Source organism: Giraffa tippelskirchi, chromosome 7, assembly GCF_054371585.1.
Source record: "Giraffa tippelskirchi isolate mGirTip1 chromosome 7, T2T-mGirTip1v1.2.pri, whole genome shotgun sequence".
Classification (NCBI taxonomy): domain Eukaryota; kingdom Metazoa; phylum Chordata; class Mammalia; order Artiodactyla; family Giraffidae; genus Giraffa; species Giraffa tippelskirchi.
This window is the reverse complement of record NC_137281.1, coordinates 3500563-3522699: the sequence shown is the minus strand read 5'-3', so window position 1 is coordinate 3522699 and position 22137 is coordinate 3500563. Positions and strand designations below refer to the sequence as shown.

General features: G+C 46.0%; 1 protein-coding gene across 2 annotated transcripts; it reads right to left on the bottom strand.

The window, feature by feature from the left end:
* Positions 1–718: 718 nt before the first annotated feature.
* Positions 719–20151, bottom strand: LOC145512090 (V-set and transmembrane domain-containing protein 1-like). 2 transcript variants are annotated; one of them, XM_081505637.1, is made up of 9 exons: positions 19942–20151; positions 13795–13830; positions 10955–10993; positions 6457–6560; positions 5796–5888; positions 5663–5690; positions 5461–5498; positions 5324–5355; positions 719–2835 (listed from the first exon to the last, which is right to left on the bottom strand). In XM_081505637.1, exons 4-9 carry the CDS (start codon positions 6530–6532, stop codon positions 2716–2718), a joined length of 387 nt encoding a protein of 128 aa, XP_081361763.1. In that variant the 5' UTR covers positions 6533–6560; positions 10955–10993; positions 13795–13830; positions 19942–20151; the 3' UTR covers positions 719–2715. The 2 variants fall into 2 exon arrangements, with proteins under 2 accessions (XP_081361763.1, XP_081361762.1); XM_081505636.1 differs by lacking the exon at positions 6457–6560.
* Between the last annotated feature and the right edge of the window lie 1986 nt (positions 20152–22137).

The following is a 22137-nucleotide window of genomic DNA, read 5'->3' as shown; positions in this document are numbered from 1 at the left end:
GCTAGATACCATCAATTCACAGCAAAGCAACCCCAAATGGTCAATATTCCTCATCCATAATCAGGACAATGCAAATTAAAGCAACAGTGAGGTATCTTGATACAAGCAGCTTAAAATAGATTTGTTGTTGTTCAGTTGCTCAGTCGTGTCTGACTCTTTGCGACCCCATGGACTGCAGCACGCCAGGCGTTCCTGTCCTTCACCATCTCCCAGAGTTTACTCACACTCAAGTTCATTGAGTTGCTGACGCCATCCAACCATCTCATCCTCTGCCACCCCCGTCTCCTCCTCCTTCAATCTTTCCCAGCATCAGGGTTTTTTTCTAATGACTTGGCTCTTCGCATCAGGTGGCCAAAGTATAGGTTTCCAGTTCACATATTTTAATCAGCAAAAATTACAAAGTTTAGTGTGTGTGTGTGTGTGAATTGGTAACGACTCAAGGAATTGGAAGCTTATACATCCTTGGTGGAAGAATAAATAGGTGACACCACCTTAGATATCAATTTGCCTTTTCCAGTGGGATGAAAGTTGTGGACATCACAGAAGACAGATTTTACTCCTAAATATAAACCTCAAGAGATCACACATGTGAGCAAGAAGGGAGTTCCAAAGATGTTTAACTGCAGCATTTTGCTGACAACAAAGCAGGAAAACAACCCAAATATCTAACAGTCCAGGAAAGACCAAAGAGAAACCATGCTTCGTGCATACAACAAAGTGCTTTTTAAAATTTTCTTTTATTGAGATGTAATCACATACCATAAAATCTACGCTTGTAAGGTGTACAGTTCAGTGGTCTTTCTTCACAAGGCTGAGCAACCATCACCACTGACTAATTCCACAACATTGTCATCAACCCAAGAAGATACCCATACCCATTTCTAGTCACTCCCCATCTCTCCTTCTCCCCAGTTAATGGCAACCATTAACAGCAGTCTCTCTAAGGATTAAGCCTCTCTCTAAGGATTTGTCCATTCTGGATATTCCATACAAATAAAATGCTATGATGCACAGCTTTCTGTGTCTTAGCATGATATTTCCAAGTTTCATCCAGGTCATGCATGCGACAGTGCTTCATTCTTTTCTGTGGCTGAGTAATATTCCATGGTATGGTTAACAACGGAATTTTGTGCAGCAAACAATGAAATAAATCTTTAAAAATCACCTGGATGAATTTCAAAAGCATAATGTTGATGGCAATAAAAAAAGGTGACAGAATTACAATGATGATTCCCTGTTTGCGTAATGCAATAACAATAAAATAGAATATATTGACTGTTGATAGATGCTTGGGGAGTAAAAGTATGAAAGAATCCATGAGTATAATATATGCCAGCCTGAGTAATGCTGACTTTTTAGAAAAAGAGGGAGGGAAATAGACTGGGAAGCGTAGAATAAAAACACAGCAAAGTGTTCATGTTTTGAAAATAAAGTCGGTGTGCTCCTTTCCACTTATATTTTGGTGTGTTTTTCTTTATGACAAAAATATTTCATAATCAAAAACTTGAAAAAAAAGTTATCTAGGGAATTCCCTGGCAGTCCAGTGGTTAGGACTCCAGGCTTTCACTGCTGAGGGCCTGGGTTCAACCTCTTAGGGGGGCTAAGATCCCACAAGCTGCAGGCACATCCAAAAAAAAAAGAAAAGTTATCCAGCGTATGCTACTGAGTGAAGAATATTTATATATACATTCCAAACATTTATACTTTCATCCACTCATATATTTTAAAATGACTTGCAAACCTGATTGAGTGACGCAACTTTGGAAGCAAAGCTCATATACCCGCGCTTATACATAAGTGGTCATTCAGTCCCACTGTCACCTACACAAAAAAGTCCACATTCAGAAAAAAATCCTTAAAATGCTGTGTCCACATGCGTTAATTAAGTCATGGGTGCCAAGTGACGAAATCCACATAGATTCTGTAAGCCTAACTTCATTGCAGCCTTTGATTTTAATAATAAGAATAAAAACAGAACTATGATGGCGGTAAGAAAACGCTTTCATTCTTAGCAGAGAGGAAACTGGTCTTGAGACCAGACGGCTTAAAGAATCAGGAACCAAATACTTTCAGCTGCTTTCCTAGGTGTGTGCTACTTAGGGACGCTTTTTGTTAATTCACGAGCGTCTCCCTTCATGGCCTGTATTTTTTGTGCTCCTTTTGTGAAATCCCTGTGTCTGTGGGGTCATGTACCCTTCTCTGAGGAACATTTTCCATTTGCGTGATGTCATCCTGAACTCCCTAAGTGAATATTCCCAGTCCCACCAGCCTATAGATACAGTACGTATTCTTAGCCTATGATTTCATTCAAACCCTCCCTGTGGCTCAGAGGGTAAAGAATCCACCTGCAATGCAGGAGACCTGGATTCGATCCCCTGGGTCAGGAAGATCCCTCGGAGAAGGAAATGGCAGCCCACTCAGTATTCTTGCCTGGGAAATCCATGGACAGATGAGCCTGTTGGGCTACAGTCCATGGGGTCACAAAGAGTCGGACATGACTGAGTGACTAACACTTTCATACTAAGGGTGCGCTCCAAGTCTTGTGAAAACTCATCCCGTAATTTTTGAGAGGAGGGGAAGAAGAAGGGAAACGTCATTCTATTATTATGAATAGATGAGCCAAGGACACAGAGTCATCTGGATTTTCCCAAGTCCGGTAATCCCGGCCATGTTAATCCATACTCTCCCTCCCAGAGAAAGGTTCTTCTCTCGGTCCTACACCTTCACCGTTTCATAGTCACAAGATCTTGAGGTCTCCTCGGCGGGGACTGAAGCTGCCCCAGACAGCGCGATGGTGTTTAGCTGGGCGTAGGTCACCCCCTCGGGCTCTTCAGGCTTTGGGGAGAAGAGAGACAGGCTTGTAGAGCTGAGCTGGGCAGTAGGGTGGCCACGAGCCACACACGGCCATTCGACTTCACACAAACGTCAACTAAATTCAAATTGAGTTCCTCGGTCTCACCAGCTGCGTTTCAAATGCGGCCGGAGGCTGTGATGTGTGTGGGACCACACGGCAATAGACTGTGTCCCTCATCGCGGGAAGTTCTGTCGGACAGCATGTTCGAGGATGGCCGTGCTTTTGACTCTCATAACATGATACCATCAATCAGTGGTAACTTGTGCTTATTAAAAATCAGTGCAAATGTATGGTTTTGAGAATGAGAACTGCCCTCCTATATGCACACCTACTGATGACATAGTATTGTATTTTAAAGAATAATTTTGCTGAGACATAATGTATATACCATAAAACTCCCCTGTGATAGTGTACAGTTCTATGACTTTTAGTGAATTTGTAGAACGATGCAACCATCACCACCACACAGTGGGAGACTATCCATTGCCCCCCAAAAGTTCCCTTATGCTTGTTTGCAGTTAAGCCTTGCTCTCCCTGCCCTCCACCCCCACCCCATCCATAAGCAACTACTAATTTGTCTTTCCTGGAAATTTTATGTAAATAGAACAATTTTATATATGGTTTTTTGTATTTGACTTTTTTCACCTAGCAAACTGTTTTTGAGGTGCAGTCACTTCTCACCTATGTCTGTTAACTTCTTTCTTTTACTGCTGAATAGTATTCCATTGTATGGAGGTATCCCATCACAACTGACATTATCATAATATTATAATTATCAACAATGTGCTAATCAAGGTCATTAAGCCAACACTTAAAATAGCCTAGATTTAATCACTGGCACTTACTTTGTGATAAACTATGCCTTTCCATAACTTAATATTTATATATATCTAAATGAATGCAATGTACATAAATATTGCTTTAAACACAACAATGTTTAAATCTTCTACTAACGCTTTTTTTTTTGGCCAGTAGCTTGCAGAATCTTACCCGCCTGACCAGGTGTTGAACCTGGGCCCTTCACAGTGAAAGCACCGAGTCCTAACCCTGGACCACCAAGGAATTCCCTGCTAACGCTCTCATTTCACCTGCTTTGGCTTCAAGAATGAGCCAGTGAACCTCTGTGCTCTGTGGAAAAAGGTGTGAATTTTACTTGCTATTGCTCTTATATGTTATAATGCTCATTAATACTAAAGACCCTGATGTTGGGAAAGATTGAGGGCAGGAGGAGAAGGGGATGACAGAGGATGAGATGGTTAGATGGCATCACTGACTCAATGGACATGGGTTTAGGTGGACTCCAGGAGTTGGTGATGGACAGACGCCTGGCCTGCTGCGGTTCATGGGGTCGCAAAGAGTCGGACATGACTGAGTGACTGAACTGAACTGAACTGAAATTGATTAATATTTGTTAAATGATGCTTTCATGCCATCCATTTGACACTTAAAATTTGTCAGAAATGCCAATAAACCCTTTACGTTTATGACATCATTAGACTCTCACAGCCTTTTAACTGGGGATTTGGATTCCCCTTAGATAATGGAGGAAAGAAGTGAAGAAGTGTTAGTCGCTCAGTCATGTCCGACTCTCTGTGACCCCATGGGCTGTAGCCCTCCAGGCTCCTCTATGGAGAGGAGTAGATTGCCTTTCCCTTCTCCAGGGCATCTTCCTGACCCAGGGGTTGAACCCAGGTCCCCTGCATTTCAGGCAGATTCTTTACCATCCGAGCCACCAGGAAAGGAAGGGTCCAAATCGTGTGGGCTTGTGTCTTGTTTGTTGAATTTTTACTGGAGTTTAGATGACTTACAATGTTAACACAACATTGTTAGTTTCAGGTCCACAGCAGAGTGAATCAGTTGTACATATACATGTGTCCCCTCTCATGGGGGTTTGTGATTTGTCTCAGACCACACCGGTGGTAAATAGTAGCTATTGGGAGCTGGAATCCAGCTACTGTGAAATTCAAAGCACCTGTTTTTTTGGTTGTTTGTTTGAGGTGTAATTGATACGTAAACCTGTGCAACTTTAACGTGTCCTCATGTTGCTGTGATACACTGTTATAGCGTACCACCTTGCTAACTCCCCCTTCCTGTCACATAATTATCATTTCTTTTTTGTGATGAGAACAGTTATGATCTAGCCTCCTAGCATCTTTGACGTATACGATACAGTATTGCTGACTATAATCCCCAAGCTGTGCGTTCGATTCCCAGGACTTATTCATCTACAAGTTGCAAGTTTGTTCCCTTAAATGTCATCTTCCCAGGTCCCCTACCCGCGACCCCCCCGCCCACCGCCAGCCTCTGGTAACCTCCTATCTACTCTTTTTATGGGTTCCTCAGATGTTTTTAAACTCAGTATCAAATGGCGGCATGAATATAACCAGCGTTTGAACTAAGCCAAGAGGCAGACAGACCAGCCTCTGGTGGTGCGTGAGCTCTTGGGTTATTCCATAGGGGAGAACTCACCGATTCAGATATCCTTTCCAGCGTGGGTACATCTGCATGTGAGTACAAGGAAACAAAACTCAGTTCTCAGATGGCAAGAGTCAGACTGTAGTCTTTCCATCCCAAGCTTCCTCCTGGTTTCTTTCCTGATCACTTACCTGCATCCCTCTGCTTCTGCAGTTTGGAATGGCAGGTTCTGAGAAAGAGAAACGTGTTAAAGTCTGGGATCTGAAGATCTGGGGGAGGGGATAGGGCTGACAGAGGTGAGGCTGGGTGTAAGAGTCACTGATGTGCAGGCGGGGTCTCTGAGGAGTGGAGTGGGAGTTAACGCAGGGCGTGAGATGTGTCAAGTGTATCTACCTCTTGGTGGATTCTTCCTGTGATGAATCTATTAAAAACAAAAAACAAAACAAGGAGGAATGTATCTCCCTGGAGAATCCCTCACTTCAGTCCCCTTCCTCGGAGTCTGAAACCCACGCTGCTCTGAACTCACCTTGCTGAGTGCATCTGTAGATGAAGAAGATGGCGAGGAAGAGGAGAAAGAGGGAGAGGCAGCTGAAGGTGGCCACGAAGACGACCCTGGTGTCTGGCGGGAGAACAACGGGGCCGAGAGTCAGGCTGGCTCCGGGAACGCGCTTCTCAGAAGAGTTACAAGGAGCCAGACAGCCTGCCTTCAAGACCTGCAGCTGCCACCCCCCAGCTGCAACGTCTACGCTCTTGAGGGACTTTGCATCATCTCCCTGAGCTTTTGTTTTCCCGTTCAACGTGAGGATAGCAATTGTGGCTGCTTTACTGGTTGGTAGAAAGATGGAGTGGGTCAGTGCCTACAAGAGAGGGCTAGCACAGTGCCCAGCAGATGGCAGACCTCCAGTACATGTTTCATCCCCAGGAATAATACTTATTAACTGTGAGCCATTAGCACTCAAGTGTTTTCTCATTAAAAAAAAAAATTTGTATTAAACTTTTTTTTTTTGCTATGGAGTCCTAACACTGGGCCACCAGGGAATCCCCTGTTCTTTCTCATCTTGACAATAAGTACACAAGGTAAGTTTGTCATCGCCACTTCATTCATACATAAACCAAGTACCTGGAATTAAACCGAGTTCCCCAGAGTCACATGGCCGGGATGGGCTTTGGACGCTGGTATGTCTAACCTTTCTGGCCAGTCTGCCCCAAGGTCGGGGTGGCTCTGTGCTGACCCCAGGTGTGGACTTTCAAGAGAAGTGACATGCTGAACCTTTTCCAGGGAAGTCATAACCTGGTGAGAGACACATTTACCCAGACTAACTGTGATGTTACAGAAGTGAAGACAAGTCCAGCAACAGATGAATCAAAGTCCAAGAATCATTTTCTCAAGGTAAGGAAGCAACCTCAGTGTCCATCGATAGGTGAACAGATAAAGAAGGTGTGGTATATATATACACATACACTCCCGATGCTGGGGGTCTGAGTTCAATCCCTGGTCAGGGAACTAGATCCCACAAGCTGCAGCTAAGATCTGGTGCAGCCAAATAAATAAATATTTTTAAAAACAAAAATAAACTCATATAAACAGAGAGTAAAAGAGTGATTGCTAGAGGCTTGGGGGGTGGGGTATATGGGGAGAAGTTGGTCAAAGAGCACAAACAAGTTTCAGATGACTGAGGTCTGAGGATCTAATGGACAGCGTGAACCATAGTTGATGGCACTGTAGTGCATAATGAAGAGAGCAGATCTTAAGTGTTCTCACCAAAAAACAAAAAAAAGCAAATACAGGACATGAGGTGAAAATTTCACTTTCAATGCAAGTCGCTCAGTCGTGTCTGACTCTGTGTGACCCCATGGACCATACATACAGTCCATGGAATTCTCCAGGCCAGAATAACTGGAGTGGGTAGCCTTTCCCTTCTCCACGGGATCTTCCCAACCCAGGGCTCGAACCCAGGTCTCCTGCATTGCAGGCGGATTCTTCACCACTGAGCTACCAGGGAAGCCCCTATCCTGTATCAAATCATCACATTGTACACTTTAAGGATCTTACCGCTTTATTTGTCAATGATACCTCCATGAAACTGGCAGGGAGGGGAAGGAGGTGGGAAAGGGAGGTGAGGAGAGCTCCCGTGAAGAGAGCAGTGATGATGAAAAACCCTGACGCGGAAGCACTCAGTGTAGAATCTGACTCACAGTGTCGGATAAGGAGGTTGCCGTGATCAGGATCACTCTCTCACACAGCGTCCCACCCACACTCACCTCCCTCCGTAACAGACGCTACCAGTGCTCCTCCGCCCATGGTCCCCCAGATTCCTCTGCATTCTTGTGCATGCTTGACCTTGGTTTCTCCCCTTCCCAATGTGAGCACTTTCGTGTCTTTGTTGGCGGCGGTGGTGGTGGGGTACTGCCTGGAAAATGCCTTGGGAATCTAAGTGGCTCAGGGACACCCCTTTACCAACAGCTGACACTTGTGGGAGCCACACATCCCCGTGGACTGGGAAAAGTGGGGCAGAAGCACCTGTCCCTGGATGGCAGCAAAGGAGCATCAGCCCGGCCTCCTGCTCCCAACCCTCCCCTTGATGACCCTATGGGTTACCTCATGGTGCGATTCGCTAGAAATGAGAAGTAAATGATTGCGAGACTGTCCACCGCCCGCTGAACTGGGTTTGCCCTCAGATGGCCACATATCCAGGCCAAATTTCACATCAACTGTTTACACATTGCCAAAATTAACTTGCAAAAGGTCTGTGATACTGGTCTAAGGCATCTGACTGAGCAGTGGGATACGGCTTGAGACAGGGCATGAAGTGCCAGAAAGGAAGCCTGGCCTTGTGGCAAAGTTAGGGGATGAACTTCATCATCGTCTCTGCCCAGAATTAGAGTAGGGGGTTCCTTTCTAGTAGCCTGGAGGTGCATGTGGGTAGGCTGGAGACAGCCTGTTGTTGTTGTCGTTTCGTCGCTAAGTCGTGCCTGCCTCTTTTGCGACCCCCATGGACTGTAGCCCACCAGGCTCCTCTGTCCACAGGATTTCCCAGGCAAGAATGCTGGAGTGGGTTGCCATTTCCTTCTCCGGAGATAGCGTGTCTGTGCTTAAAGATGTCTTACTCTGTTTAGCATTGTGGTGGTGTAAATGTGAACTCCGAAAGTGCGTTTCAAGAAACAACATAGAGGGACTTCGCAGGTGGCCCAGTGGTTGAGACTCAGGTCCCAATGCAGAGGGCACCAGGTCGATCCCTGGTTGGGGAGCTCAGGTCCACATGCCGCTTGTTGTGGTCAAAAAACAGGAAAGAAATGATATACGAGCCCTCCAGGTGGGCTATAATAAAATAAAAGGAAAACAACAAGTGTGGGCCAGGATGTGGAGACATTGGAGCATAAATTACAGACGGGCATACAAAACGGGTACAGTCATGTTGGAAAACAATTTGGCAGTTGCTCAAAAAGTTAAACACAAACTTGCCATGTGTCCCAGCAGTTTTACTCCTAGGTAGATACCTGATTAGGGGCTTCCCTGGTGGCTCAGACGGTGAAGAATCTGCCTGCAATGCAGGAGACCCAGGGTCAACCCCTGGGTTGGGAAGATCCCCTGGAGAAGGAAATGGCAACCCACTCCAGTATTCTTGCCTGGGGAATCCCATGGACAGAATCCCATGCGGGCTACAGTCCATAAGGTTGCAAAGAGTCGGACATGACTGAGTGGCTAATACTTCCTCCTTTCAAATACCTCATTGAAAGCAGTGGCTCAGATACGTGTACACTTATGTTCATGGCAGCATTACTCGCAATAGCCAAAAGGTACAAACCACCCAAATGTCCATCAACTGACGAATGGATAAACAAAATGAGGTCTGTCCATATGATGGAATATTATTCAGCCGTGAAAAGGATGGAAGTACTGATACGTGTTACAACGTAGATGAACCTTGCAGACATCATGCTAAGTGAAAGAAGCCAGTCTCCAGACCTCATACTGTGGGACTGTGTTTTATATGAAATGTCCACGATAGGCAAAACCATAGAGTCAGAAAACAGATTGGCAGGGCCTGTCGGGAGAGCAGGGAGCGAAAACCGACTGCTTAATGGAACTTCATTTGTGGAATTAGAGTAGTGGTGATGGTACAGCCCTGTGAATGTGCCAAATGCCTCTGTCTTGTATACTTTAAAAGGGTGAATTTATGGAATGTGAATAATATACCAATTAAAAAAGAAAAGAAATGATAGAAGAGCTAAAAATATGAAAGCTTCAACTTTCCATCTCCCATTGCTGATACTTCCAAGCTCTCTGACTCCATCAGATTTCAGATCTCTCCAAGAAACTGTGGCATGCATTGCGTTCACAGAGCCAGAGTAGCGGTCATTAGCTTGCTAACACTGAATAAAAATGTTTTTGAAGACAAATATGTATTTTGCAAGGACAGGATGCGGGAAATCTTTTTCTTTGGCCACACCATGCCACGTGGGATGGAACCTGTGCCCCCTGCAATGAAAGTGCTGGGTCCCGATCACTGGCCACCAGAGAATTTCCAAGGATATCTTTTTAAAAAATATTTCTATTATACTTGCATAGACTCTAATTACAACCTTGAACAATTTTGACCCTTTGGAGCAGATTACAGGAAGGTTATGAGTTGCTGAAAGAAAAAACAATCAAGAATCTAGGTAAATTCCCTGTTTGTCCTGTGGTTAGGACTTCAAGCTTCCTCTGCCAGGGGCCTGGGTTCGATCCCTGGTCGGGGAATTTTGTGTATGCTCAGTCACCAAGTTGCGTCTGACTCTTTCCAACCCTGTGGACTGTAGCCTTCTAGGCTTCTCTGTCTACAGAATTTCCCAGGCAAAGAATACTGGAGTGGGTTGCCATTTCCTTCTCCAGTGGATCTTCCCAACCCAGAGACTGAATCTGAGTCTCCTACACTGGCAGATGTATTCTTTACCACTGAGCCACCCGGGACACCCAGGTTGGGGAATGACGATCCCCCAAGCTGCATGGCACAGCGAAAATGATTCCTTGATGGACAAGCCCGTTTCAGTCTAAACCTTCAGAAAGCCCCCGTTTTTATGAGAATTTCTCCTAAAGGAAATCAGTCCTGAATATTCATTGGAAGGACTGATGCTGAAACTGAAACTCCAATACGTTGGCCACCTGATGCGAAGAACCAATTCATTGGAAAAGACCCTGATGCTGGGAAAGATTGAAAGTGGGGGGAGAAGGTGATGACAGAGGATGAGATGGTTGGATGGCATCACCGACCCGATGGACATGAGTTTGGGCAAGCTCTGGGAGTTGGTGATGGACAGGGAGGCCTGGCCTGCTGCAGTCCTTGGGGTCACAAAGAGTCAGACATGACTGAGTGACTGAACTGAACTTAACTGAGGGTATAATTTTAGTCAATTCTTCACAGAAAACCAGTATCAGAAAAAAGAAAAAATTAACATTCACTGTTTTTTGAGAACTTGAAAGTCTCAGCAAGTCTTTGATCATACAGCGTCCCAGAGGATAGGCTCCGCAGGTCCTGGTCCCATTCCCCAAACCAGTCATACCGACTCACCCCTGTTCTTCCCGAAACTCCACCATAGCTTTTCATCATGTAAAACAGCAGACGATGTACCTTGTGCTGTTTTATTCACCAGCGTTTTCAGAGATGGATGTAATTGGGGGAAACAAGTCCCTTCTAATCATATTACCTGTCTGTGAAAGGGCAGGTTTGCTTTCCTCTTGGTTCCCTAGAAAACAGGAAAGGAGAAAAAGAATCACGATGTTTAATTTATATGGGAATCTTGGGGACATAAATCCTCATGTTCTATTTATGGACTTTGTGCCCTCTTTGGGAAGCGGAGAGGAGAATGATTTTTTTTTTCTTCTTCCATTCTCCAGGTGCCCACTGGGTCCCCAAACCTGGGCCAGAGCACTAGGTTAGTCTTCTTAATACTGCTGGAGCTTGGTATTATTTTAATAACAAAAATATTTATGAATGACACTACTAATTCCCCCCCTTCCAATCCTATCCCAGGAAAGAGCACTAACATTTTGCAAGTATTCTCTCCCATTTGGTAGGTTGCCGTTTCTTGTTGACAATTGTTTATTTTGCTCTGCAGAAACTTTTTTGTTTGACATATTGTTGCTGTTCAGTCACTAAGCTGTGTCCGACTCTTGGTGACCCCATGGACTGCAACCAGGTTTCCCTATCTCAGTCTGCTCAAATTCATGTCCATTGAATTGGTGAGGCCATCTAAACATCTCATCCTCTGTCGTCCCCTTCTCCTTTTGCCTTCAATCTGTCCCAGCATCAGGGTCTTTTACAATGAATTGGCTCTTTGCATCAGGTAGCTACAGTATTTATTTTTGCTAATTTTCTGTAGAGAAGATCATATTGTCTGCAAATGAATGCAGTTTTTCTTCCTTTTCAATTTGAATGCCTTTTTTTTTTTTCCGTCTTTTTTTTTCCAGCTGCAGAGAGGACTTCCAGCATTACGTTGAATTGAAGTGGTGGGCATCTTTGTCTTATTCCTGATATCAGAGGAAAAGCTTTCAATCTTTCACCATTAAGTATGACCTTAGCTGTGGGCTTGTTATATTGGCCTTTATTGTTTTGAAGTATGTTCCTTCTACACCCAATTTATTGAGAGTTTTTATATTGAAATGATCTATTTTATCAAAATATTTTACATATATTAAGATGAACATATGATTTTTATCCTTCATTCTATTAATGTGTGTATCACACTTACTGATGTATATATTGAACCGTCCTTGGATACAAAGAAGAAATCTCACTTGATCATGGTCTGTGAGTCTTTTAATGTACTGTTAAAATTGATTTGCCAACATTTTGTTGAGAACTTTCACATCTGTATTCATCAGGGATATCGGTCTATAGTTTTCTTTCAGTGTCCTTATCTGGTTCTGACATCGAGGTGATGCTGGCCTTGTAAAATGAGCACAGGAGTGTTCTTTCCTCTGCAGTGTTTGGGAAGAGTCTGGGAATGACTGGTGTTGTTTCTTCCTTAAATGTTTGGTGGAATTCACCAGTGAAACCATCTGGTCCTGGGCTTTTCTTTGTCGGGAGGTTTTGATTGCTGATTCAATCTCTTTATCCGTTATTGATCTGTTCCAGTTTTCCATTTCTTCGTACTTCAGTCTTGGTTTGTAAATGTCCACAAACATTCTCCTGCCTGTAGGTATGACCCATGTCCGTGTCCTCCCAGACGATGGCCAAGAGGGGCTGGAATCAGGTCTCAGTCCCCTGCTGGTTTGACGGCTGGTACTGAGGCCTGTCTGCCTGTTATCCAACGCATAGGTGGGTGAGGCTCCTCCTGGGGCCTTTGGTGTATGGTGGTGGATCTCACAGCTCCCACGAGGCACTTTTGCTCACGAATGGGTGCCAAATTTTAGTTGTTGGAGTGAGGGTACAAAAATAAGGGATGGCAAACGTCCCTGGTGGTGCAGTGGGTAAGAATCTGCCTGCCAATGCAAGGGACATAGGTTCAATCCCCGGTCCAGGAAGATTCCACGTGCTGTGGAGCAGCTAACCCCGAGAGTCACAACTGCTGAGCCCACGAGCTGCAGCCACTGAAGCCCTCGCACCTAGAGCCTGTGCTCTGCAACAAGACAAGCCCCTGCGATGAGAAGCCCGCGCACCGCAGCAAAGGGTAGTCCACATTCACCCCAACTAGAGAAAGCCCGTGTGCAGCAGCAAAGACCCAGCATAGCCAAAAATTAATTGATTATTTTTTTAAAAGAAAAAATCACAGGCTCAAAATGGAATCATTTGTGTAGACCATGCTAGGGCTTAGTACCTAATCTAATTGAAGCTTTGAACCCCATGCCCAGAAATGTTGTCTTAAATAGTCAGTCGGAAATTTTTAGGGCAGCACCAGTGAGGTCATCTGTCACAGGGGCCCCTCCTTCCCCCAGAGGCCCGTCGGTCAATCTGCCACGCAGACCCCTTTCTGTGCTCCACAGGTGGTGGCGGTTGTTCAGTCACTATGTGCGAAGCCACTTCAGTCGTGTCAGGCTCCTTGCAACCCCGGGGACGGTAGCCTGCCAGGCTCCTCTGTCCATGGGATTCTCCAGGCAAGAATACTGGAACGGGTTGCCATGCCCTCCTCCAGGGGATCTTCCCAACCCAGGTATCGTACCCACATCTTCTGCATTGGCAGGCGGATTCTTTTCTATCTGAGCCACCAGGGAAGCTCAGCCTCCAGGTGAGTGAGGAGGAATTCAGCTGCCTTCCTGTTGAGTTCTGCGCTTTATTGTACCCAGAGTCCAGTGACTCCCCCAGCATGAATGTCGCATTCCGGACATCAGACTGGCACGTGAGAGTCACGTTGCTGCCGCATGCAACCTCTGAGCTGGGCAAGGCATGGAGGAGGGGTTTGGAAAGTTTCTCTGGAAAGAATTTGGAGTTCGTTTGACTCTTCATCTTGGTGACCACCACCAAAACCCTCCTAGAACTCAGAGGATGAAAGGAAAAAGGTCGTGAAACTTGGCGTGCGGGAACAGAGTCCAGGTGGGGACGACTCACCGTTCTTTCTCTCATCTTCATTGCCCAGACAAAGCCCTGGAAGAGAAACGCTCGTGAGAGAGGAATTATATGCTTGTCTTTTTTTTTTAATTGAAGTCTAGTTGATTTGTTGTGTTAGTTTTCGGTGTACAGCAAAGCGATCCAGTTATATGTTTAGAGCTACAGATATACGTCTAGACATGAGGGGACTCAGGAGATCCGGCCCTTGTTTCCACTCAGGTGTGGACTCAAAACACGAGCCCCCAGACCTCACCAGGAAGCAGGGACATGGGAGCCTGGCAGTGGACAGAGCCCGCATTAGCACTGGCTACAGTGGCTACACTGACAGGTAGGAAATTGGTTTCCGGGTGGTCGGGGGGGTAGGGGCTGTCCCCAGGTCTCATGGCCTCTTTTTAGTCCCTCTCTCCTCTGCTTTTAGTCTACAGTCATCTCAGCTCTGTTATCAGCCAGGCTTCTGCTCAAATGGTGATTCCCATTTTCTTTTCTTTTTTTTTAAATAAGCACACAATTGCCTTAGATTCACTTTTCATCATGAAATCTTACTGAGGACTAGGTGAAAATTGAGAGAGGGGTTCTCTGTTTTTGACAAATAAGATTGTATTAATGTGTACATGTGATGACTGGATGCACATATGTATTGTGAAATGACCACCACCATGAAGCTAATTAACAAATACATCACCTCACATAGTTACCTTGTGTGTGTGTGGGGGGGGGGGTGTGAGAATGTTTAACATCCATTCTCTGAGCCAATTTCAATATTATTAACTATAGTCACCATGCTGGTCATTAGATTCTCAGAACTTATCTTTCTTTTTTAAAAAATATCTATTTATTTTGTATTTATTTATTTGGCTGTGCTAGGTCTTAGTTGCAGCATATGGGATCTAATTCCCTGACCAGGGATCAAACCCGAGCCCCCTGGACTGGGACCACGGAGGCTTAGCCACTGGGCTACCAAGGAAGTCCTATTAAAGGACCACAGCTGACACAGGCAGAGAAATGGCTGCAATGGAGACACTTACCACTAAGGAGAAGAGACACACTAGCATGTGAGGTAGCTTGAAAAAGCAAAGAATAAAAGAACAGCTCGTTGAAGTCTTAGTAGAATTCTGAGGTAGGGAGCTGTAGGCAACACAAGTAAGCATATTTATCTGGAAATAATTGGAGTAAATAACTACCGATCAGTGAGAATCTATCATTTGATGGACTCTTCACATACATCAGCCATGTACCCACTTATATTATCTAGCAGGTCCTCTCTGACAACTGACATTTACCGTACAGCTACCCTCTCTGCCTGACTCAGCCAGGCATCATCCATTTAACATTTAGTATGGGCTCTGGAGAATGAAACAGCAACCCACTCCTGTAGTCTTGCCTGGAGAATCTCGTGGACAGAGGAGTCTGGAGGGCTGCAGTCCATGGGGTCGCAAAGAGTCAGACATGACTGAGTAACTAAACAGCAACAATGGCCTTTAAATATACCACGTGGAGAGCTGTTCAATTTCCAAGCTAGAGAAGGAGGAGGAGGGCGACACTAGAATCTATAGTTTCCCAGAGAAGAGGAAAATTACTATGATGTTGTGACATAATAAGAAACACATTGGGTCTTTGTCCCCGGTCTAGGGTCTAGGCACAGAGCTCCTCAAACTCTTGAAGTTCCCCAGTGTTGTGAGATTCCCTGAGTGTTGTCTTTTATTATGTTAATATAACTTTTGGAAAAGTCTCTAGGTGACCTAAGGATGGTGGCTGGTTGCCAGGGAAACAACCGAGTGGTTAAAGGGTTGGAATTGTCAGTCTTAACCACTCCCCACCCCCAACCCCGATGTCCAGGAAGGGAAGAAGGGCTGCAGATTACCAATTGCCAATGATTCAGTCAATCATGCCTGTGTCAACTAAAAAAATATGCACAACCTGGAAGTTGAGAGTTATGTTTTATTCATCAGATATTCTTAGGACTTCAAGCCCAGGAGACAGCATCTCAGGTAACCCTGAGAGAACTGCTGGCGGTGTGGTGCGGAAAGGATATATGTGAGTTTTGCAACAAAGGGCAGGAGGTCAGAACAAAACATTACTGTTAGTAAAAGAAAATCAGATGTCTCACGTTAACGAATTTAGCGCTTTTCTCAGTATGGGAAGACGCAAGCGTCTGGGCTCGCAGACGTCATCCCTTCGATACGGACCTCAGCTGTCTGCGGCCAGTGTCCCTGAGCTCCCTCGGGGCTCCCCGTGGGGAGTGGCTGCAGTCTGATGGCTGCTAGATGGCAGGCGTTCTTTCCTTCCTGAGTTCCCTCAGGGCTCACCCTCAAGTGTCTTCAGTCACTGATGACTGAGACATCCTTTGTTTACTGATATGGCAGGAAATATTCCATTTCTCATCTGTGTAGTGAAGCCTCCACAGAAACTCAAAAGGATGGGTTCAGAGAGCTTCCATGTTGGACACGTGGAGATGTTTCGAGCGTGATGTGCTCAGAAGCCCTCTTCCTCGTACTCGGCTCTGTGCCCCTCTTCCATTCGGCTGTTCCTGACTTAAACCCTTCTGTGTACTGTGCTTAGTCGCTCAGTCGTGTCCAGCTCTTTGTGACCCCATGGGGTGTAGCCCACCAGGCTCCTCTGTCCTTGAGATTCTCTAGGCGAGAATACCGGAGTAGGTTGCCACGCCCTCCTTCAGGGCATCTTCCCAATCCAGGGATCAAACCCAGGCCTCCCACACTGCATGTGGATTCTTTACCATCTGAGCCACCAGGGAAGCCCAAGAACACTGGAGTGAGTGGCCTATCCCTTCTCCAGGGGAACTTCCTGACGCAGGAATCGAACTGGGGTCTCCTGCATTGCAGGTGGATTCTTTATCTGATGAGCTACCCAGGAAGCCCAAATTCTTCTATAATAAATCGGTAATCTAGTGAGTAAAATGTTTCTCCGAGTTCCATGTTCTCACAAATTTGAGTTCTAGCAAACTGATGGACCCAAGGAGGGGTTCGTTAGAACCTTCAATCTGTAGCCAGTTGGACAGAAACACAGGTGGCCGCCAGGGCTTGTGATTGGCACCTGAAGTGGGAGGGAGGTCATCTTTTAGGACGCGGCCCTTAATCTGTGGGATCTGACGGTATCTCCAGGTAGTTCGTGTCACACTGGAGTTGAATTGCAGGACAACCAGCTGAGTCAGCTGCTTGGTGGTGTGAAAAACCACCCCCTCCATACTCACACACATCGGAACTGGGCGCAGAGTCCTAATTGACATCTGAGAAGTAAAACACTGCCTGCCACATCAGTAAACAAACGGTGTCACCATCATCAGGGATTGCACACACCTCTGACAGCGAGCTGGTGAGCTCTGAGGCAACGCAGGAAGCAAAGAACACCAGCCACCCAGCAGCCAGCAGCCTGCAGCCACTCCCCACGGCGAGCCTCGAGGGAGCTCAGGACGCGAAAACACAGGCTGCTGGCTCCGGACAACTGAGGTGTACATCTAGGACTGATTTCAGTCACCGCAGACTCTTGCGTCTTCCCGTACATAGAAAAGCACTAAATTCCTTGGTTTGAGATATCTGGCATTCTTTTATTAGTAGTAGTGTTTTGATGTTCAGACCACCTGCCCTTAGTTGCAAAATTCCTATCCATCCCGGCTCCCTCCGTGCCTCCTTGAAGCAGTTCTTTCAGAATTATTTGTGATTCTGTCTCTGGGGCCAGAAGTCCTAAGAATATCCACTGAATAAAACATAACTCTCAACTTTTACATTGTGTAATTTTTTTTTCAGTTGACAGTTTACACAAGGTCCTACAGGAGTCGGCTGGAACCCTAACCCAATATGACCTATGTCCTCATAGGAAGTTGGGAGAGCAGGCACTGTCGTGCACCAGGTAACCAAGATGCTGTTCCCCAAGTACAAGCTGTGAGCCTGGCCGCCCTACCTACTACCCTCGACCCAGCTGAATAGGATATATCTCTGGAAGCCCAGAAGGCACAAGCCAACCTGTTGGCCATAAGATCCCAGTTTAAATGGGAGTACCAACTTCAATGCAATGACCCTCGCCGCCGAGGGGTTATTGAAGATCCTGCCTTGGTTTGTTGGACCTAAGCAAGGTCAGCAACTATCTATCTCAGTTTCAGACCCACCCCCAAGAGCTTGCTCTTTAGAGCTCTGCTTGGAATTGGGCCCCTCCTCTTCTGGTTTTATGTTTTCAAAACTGACAGAGATAGGAAAGAAAAACATATGCAGGAAGGAAAGTTGGATCGAGCGTTTAACATCTCATATTAATTCTGGCAATGATGACTATATGTACTATTGTTTAAATGAATCTGTTAATCATTTAAAAAAAGATAAGAGGTTGGGAAGAGACCTGGAGACAGAACATGCCATGTGACTATGTGAGGATCTGCAAGCCGAGGGGTGCTAAGGATTCCGAGTCATCTCCCAGAGTTGAGGAGGGACATGTGGAACAGACCCCCCCTCGGAGACCCAAGGAAGAATCAACCCTCCTGACACCCTGGTTTTGGACCTCTGGCCTCCAGAAAGGTGGGAGAATAGGCATATGTTGTTTTAAGCCACCCGATTTGTGGTCATCTGTTATGGCAGCCCAAGGAAATAAGTGTGGGGAGAATGAGGTCCGTCTCTTGACTGTCCCATTTATTCTGTCCTGAGACTGGAGGTTTGGGGTATGGTGACCGGCAGCTGCCTCTCACGCTCACGTGTGTGGGGGGGGGGATGAGTGTGACCTCAAAGGGAAGGGCTTAGCCCAGAAGAAGGAGGGAGGAACCAGGGGGTGGGAGGGGGCAGATGGCGAGCCCTGAGGTCCCCACGCCACCCCCCTCCTGAATCCGGCTCCTCTCACAAAGGAGGAACTGGGCACTCAGTTGGGTGGGGCTGCCTTTCCAAAGTCTGGAGAGACCGGGCCGAGATCATAATCTAGGTCTTCCTTCCTGCAGGCTGAGGTCTGTTTGATCACCGTATGTTCAAGTTGAACATCAGCTTAAAATCAAGCTCAGGATACGGCTGGTCAGAAAATGTTCTTATCCACTGCTCCCTGCCTTTGTATCATGAAGTGAAGGGTTAGTTGCTCAGTCGTGTCTGACTCTTTGCGACCCCATGGACTGTACCCCGCCAGGCTCCTCTGTCTGTGGGATTCTCCAGGCAAAAATACTGGAGTGGGTGGCCATTCCCTTCTCCAGGGGATCTTCCTGACCCGGGGTCAAATCTGAGTCTCCTGCATTGCAGGCGGATTCTTTACCGTCTGAGCCACCAGGGCAGCCCCACCTTAGTGTCACAGAGAAAAACAAATCTGAGTCCACATTGGATCTGTTTCTTTCACTTTAACCTTTCTATTCTGCTGTTTTTGCTACAAGTTAATCACTAAAGGGATGCTGCCTGCAAGTTTAAAGTATACATGGTGGCTCTTCTCCATGAACTGTCCTTCTCACACCTGAGTCTTCAGCTCGAATACCTTTGCTTAAGCTCACAGCAACTATCCTGACCAGGCCCGCTTGTGAATGGCTGCAGCAAAGAAGAAATTCACACATCCCTTCTGGATTCTGGCCAGAAGTATGAAATATTTGCAACAATTTATTCCCTTTTTTATTTCACCTCCTCACTTCCCCCTCTTTGTTCTATGAAAGTAACGAGCATCCAGACCCTCGGCAAGATGGCCCCTTGGGACATTAGTCCGCCATCTCCTTGGTCCACTGGTGCTATTTCTTGCCCCAACAACTCATCTCTCAAGTTGGCCCATCATGCAGTGAGCAGTATGAGCTTGGACTCAGTATAACGTCTTTTCTGTATTCCTTGTTCATAACCAAACTCACAGACTTTCACACCCTGTAGACCCTGCCTCCCATATGCCAATGGGACATTCAGGGCAAGATGGTGGTACGTAGACGATACAGACTTGGAGGTCCCATCCGCGCTGTGCATTATTGAGCTGAGTACACTGAGGATGTTACCACATGTCCCTGCTTCCTCATCCCTTATGTCCAGGCACCAAAACCAGGGCATGCAGATACCGCAGCCCGCAAAACTCTGACAGGTCGCTTGTACCCAGTACACAGAAGCCATCATTGCTGTACTTGCCACGTTCACCACGGTAACCTCCACTACCCAGTGAAGAGTCTCACCCTCAAACCCATCTCTCCCAGCCCTGGAGACTCACCGAGGCAAAGCAGGGACAGGAATTCCGTGATCATAGCGTCCTTTCTGTCTGGACCAAGACCCGTCTTCAGTTCTACAGTTCAAAGGAAGACATGGCACTGGGCGACCACAGCCCCCTCCTGCCCTCTCGGTCCCGGGGATGTGTGGCCAGAGGTTTTGCCCTGACCCTTGGCTCCTCCACCATCTGGTGTACAGTTTCCTTCTCACAACTGACTCAGGAAGCCAGAAGCCACCAATGACAGCATCTTCCTCGTAAATCTACTGTGTGTGTGGCTCCACCCACCCTGAGATCTCTCTGATCTCGTTTGAAGTCTGGCCCAAGATGTATTCTTTTAAAATAGTTTGTCTTTTCAGAGAAGGAGGAATACCCTGTGAGCTCCTTTATATGTGGACTCTAAAAAGAAATGATACAAATGAACTTACAAAAGAGAAAGAGACTCACAGACTTAGAGAATGAACTTATGGTGGAGGGGCCTGGGGAAGGATGAGGGGAAGGGATAGTTAGGGAGTTTGGGATGGACATGTACACACAGCTATATTTTAAATGGATAACCAATGAGGTCCTCCTGTGGCGCACAGGGAACTCTGCTCAGGGTTATATGGGAACTTGGGAGAGAATGGATACACGTGTATGTACAGCTGAGTCCCTTCACTGCTCACCTGAAACTATCACAACTTTGTTAATCGGCTATACCCCAATACAAACTAAAGAGCTTTTTTAAAAAAAATAATTTGTCTTTTAAATAGCTTTACTTTAACTTTTTAATTGAAGTATAAATGGCTTATATTAGTTTCAAGTGTACCACATAGTGATTCAGTATTCTTATGAATTATACTCCATTAAAACTTACTACTGGGACTTCCAGTGGTAAAAAATCTGCCTTCCAATCCAGGGTACATAGGTCCCATCCCTGGTAAGGGAACTAAGATCCCACACAGGTCAGCTAAGCCTGCACGCCTTGACTGGAGAACCCACGCGCCACAGTTAGAGGTGCCCACGTGCCACAATAAAGACCCAACAGTCTAAATAAATAGATTTTCTTAAAGTTATCACAAAATAGGGCTTCCTTGGTGGCTCAGTGATAAAGAATCCGCCTGCCAATGCAAGGACATGGGTTCAATCCCCGGTCCGGGAAGATCCCACATGCCATGGGACGACTAACCCTGTGCACCACAGCTACTGAGCCCACGGACCACAACTACCGAAGCCTGTGCGCCCTAGGGCCTGTGGTCCACAACCAGAGAAGCCACCACAGTGAGAAGCCCTCACACCATGACTAGAGAGGAGCCCCCACTCTCCGCAGCTAGAGAAACCCCGGGCAGCAACGGAGACCCAGCACAGCCAAAAACAAACAAATAAATAAATCTTTAAAAAAAATGTTATTACAAGATAATGGCTATACCCCCTACGGTCTACAGTATGTCCTATTGCTTGTCTATTATAGTCGTGTCCGACTCTTTGCAACCCCACGAACTGTCGCCCCCCAGGCTCCTCTGTCCATGGGATTCTCCAGGCAAGAATACTGGAGGGGATTGCCATGCCCTCCTTCAGGGGATCTTCCCGACTCAGGGATCGAACACATACCTCTGGCGTCTCCTGCATTGTCGTTAGGTTCTTTACCCACTGAGCCTCCTGGGAAGCACATTTATATATATATAACTGCTATCTTATTTGGTCACCGGCCTATAAAATTTAAAGTGTTTTATGCCCATGAATACTTCCCCACAACATAGTTATAAGTTGTTTCCCCAACATGATTTATTTTTGGGTCTTTTATTAGTTTATACATTATCATACCATCTTGGAACACTGAGATTTCATTTTTACGTTCCACAACATGATTTATACTGCTGTATCATCCTCTATAGGACTTCCCTGGTGGCTCAGATGGTAAAGCGTCTGCCTACAATGCAGGAGACCTGGGTTTGATCCCTGGGTTGCGAAGATCCCCTGGAGAAGGAAATGGCGACCCACTCCAGTACTCTTGCCTGGAAAATCCCATGGAATCCTCTATGGAAGTAAAAACTTTTATCTAACCAGTCTCCTATTCCTGTAGGTTTATATTACTGCCAACTCACTTGCTACTGTAATCATAATGAAAATGAATAACTTGCAAATCTTTTGGCTGGACTTTAATTATTGTTTTGAGTAAACTACTGGGGATACAAATTCTCAGGTGGAAGGCTGTAAATGTTG

Coding starts and splice junctions, on each gene's coding strand:
- LOC145512090 (XM_081505636.1), bottom strand. CDS start 19,975: ATGATCACGGAATTCCTGTCCCTGCTTTGCCTCG. Junction 5,499..5,662: donor CAGGAAGAATCCACCAAGAG/GTAGATACACTT, acceptor TCTCTTTCTCAG/AACCTGCCATTCCAAACTGC. Junction 2,836..5,323: donor TGGAAAGGATATCTGAATCG/GTGAGTTCTCCC, acceptor TTCTCCCCAAAG/CCTGAAGAGCCCGAGGGGGT.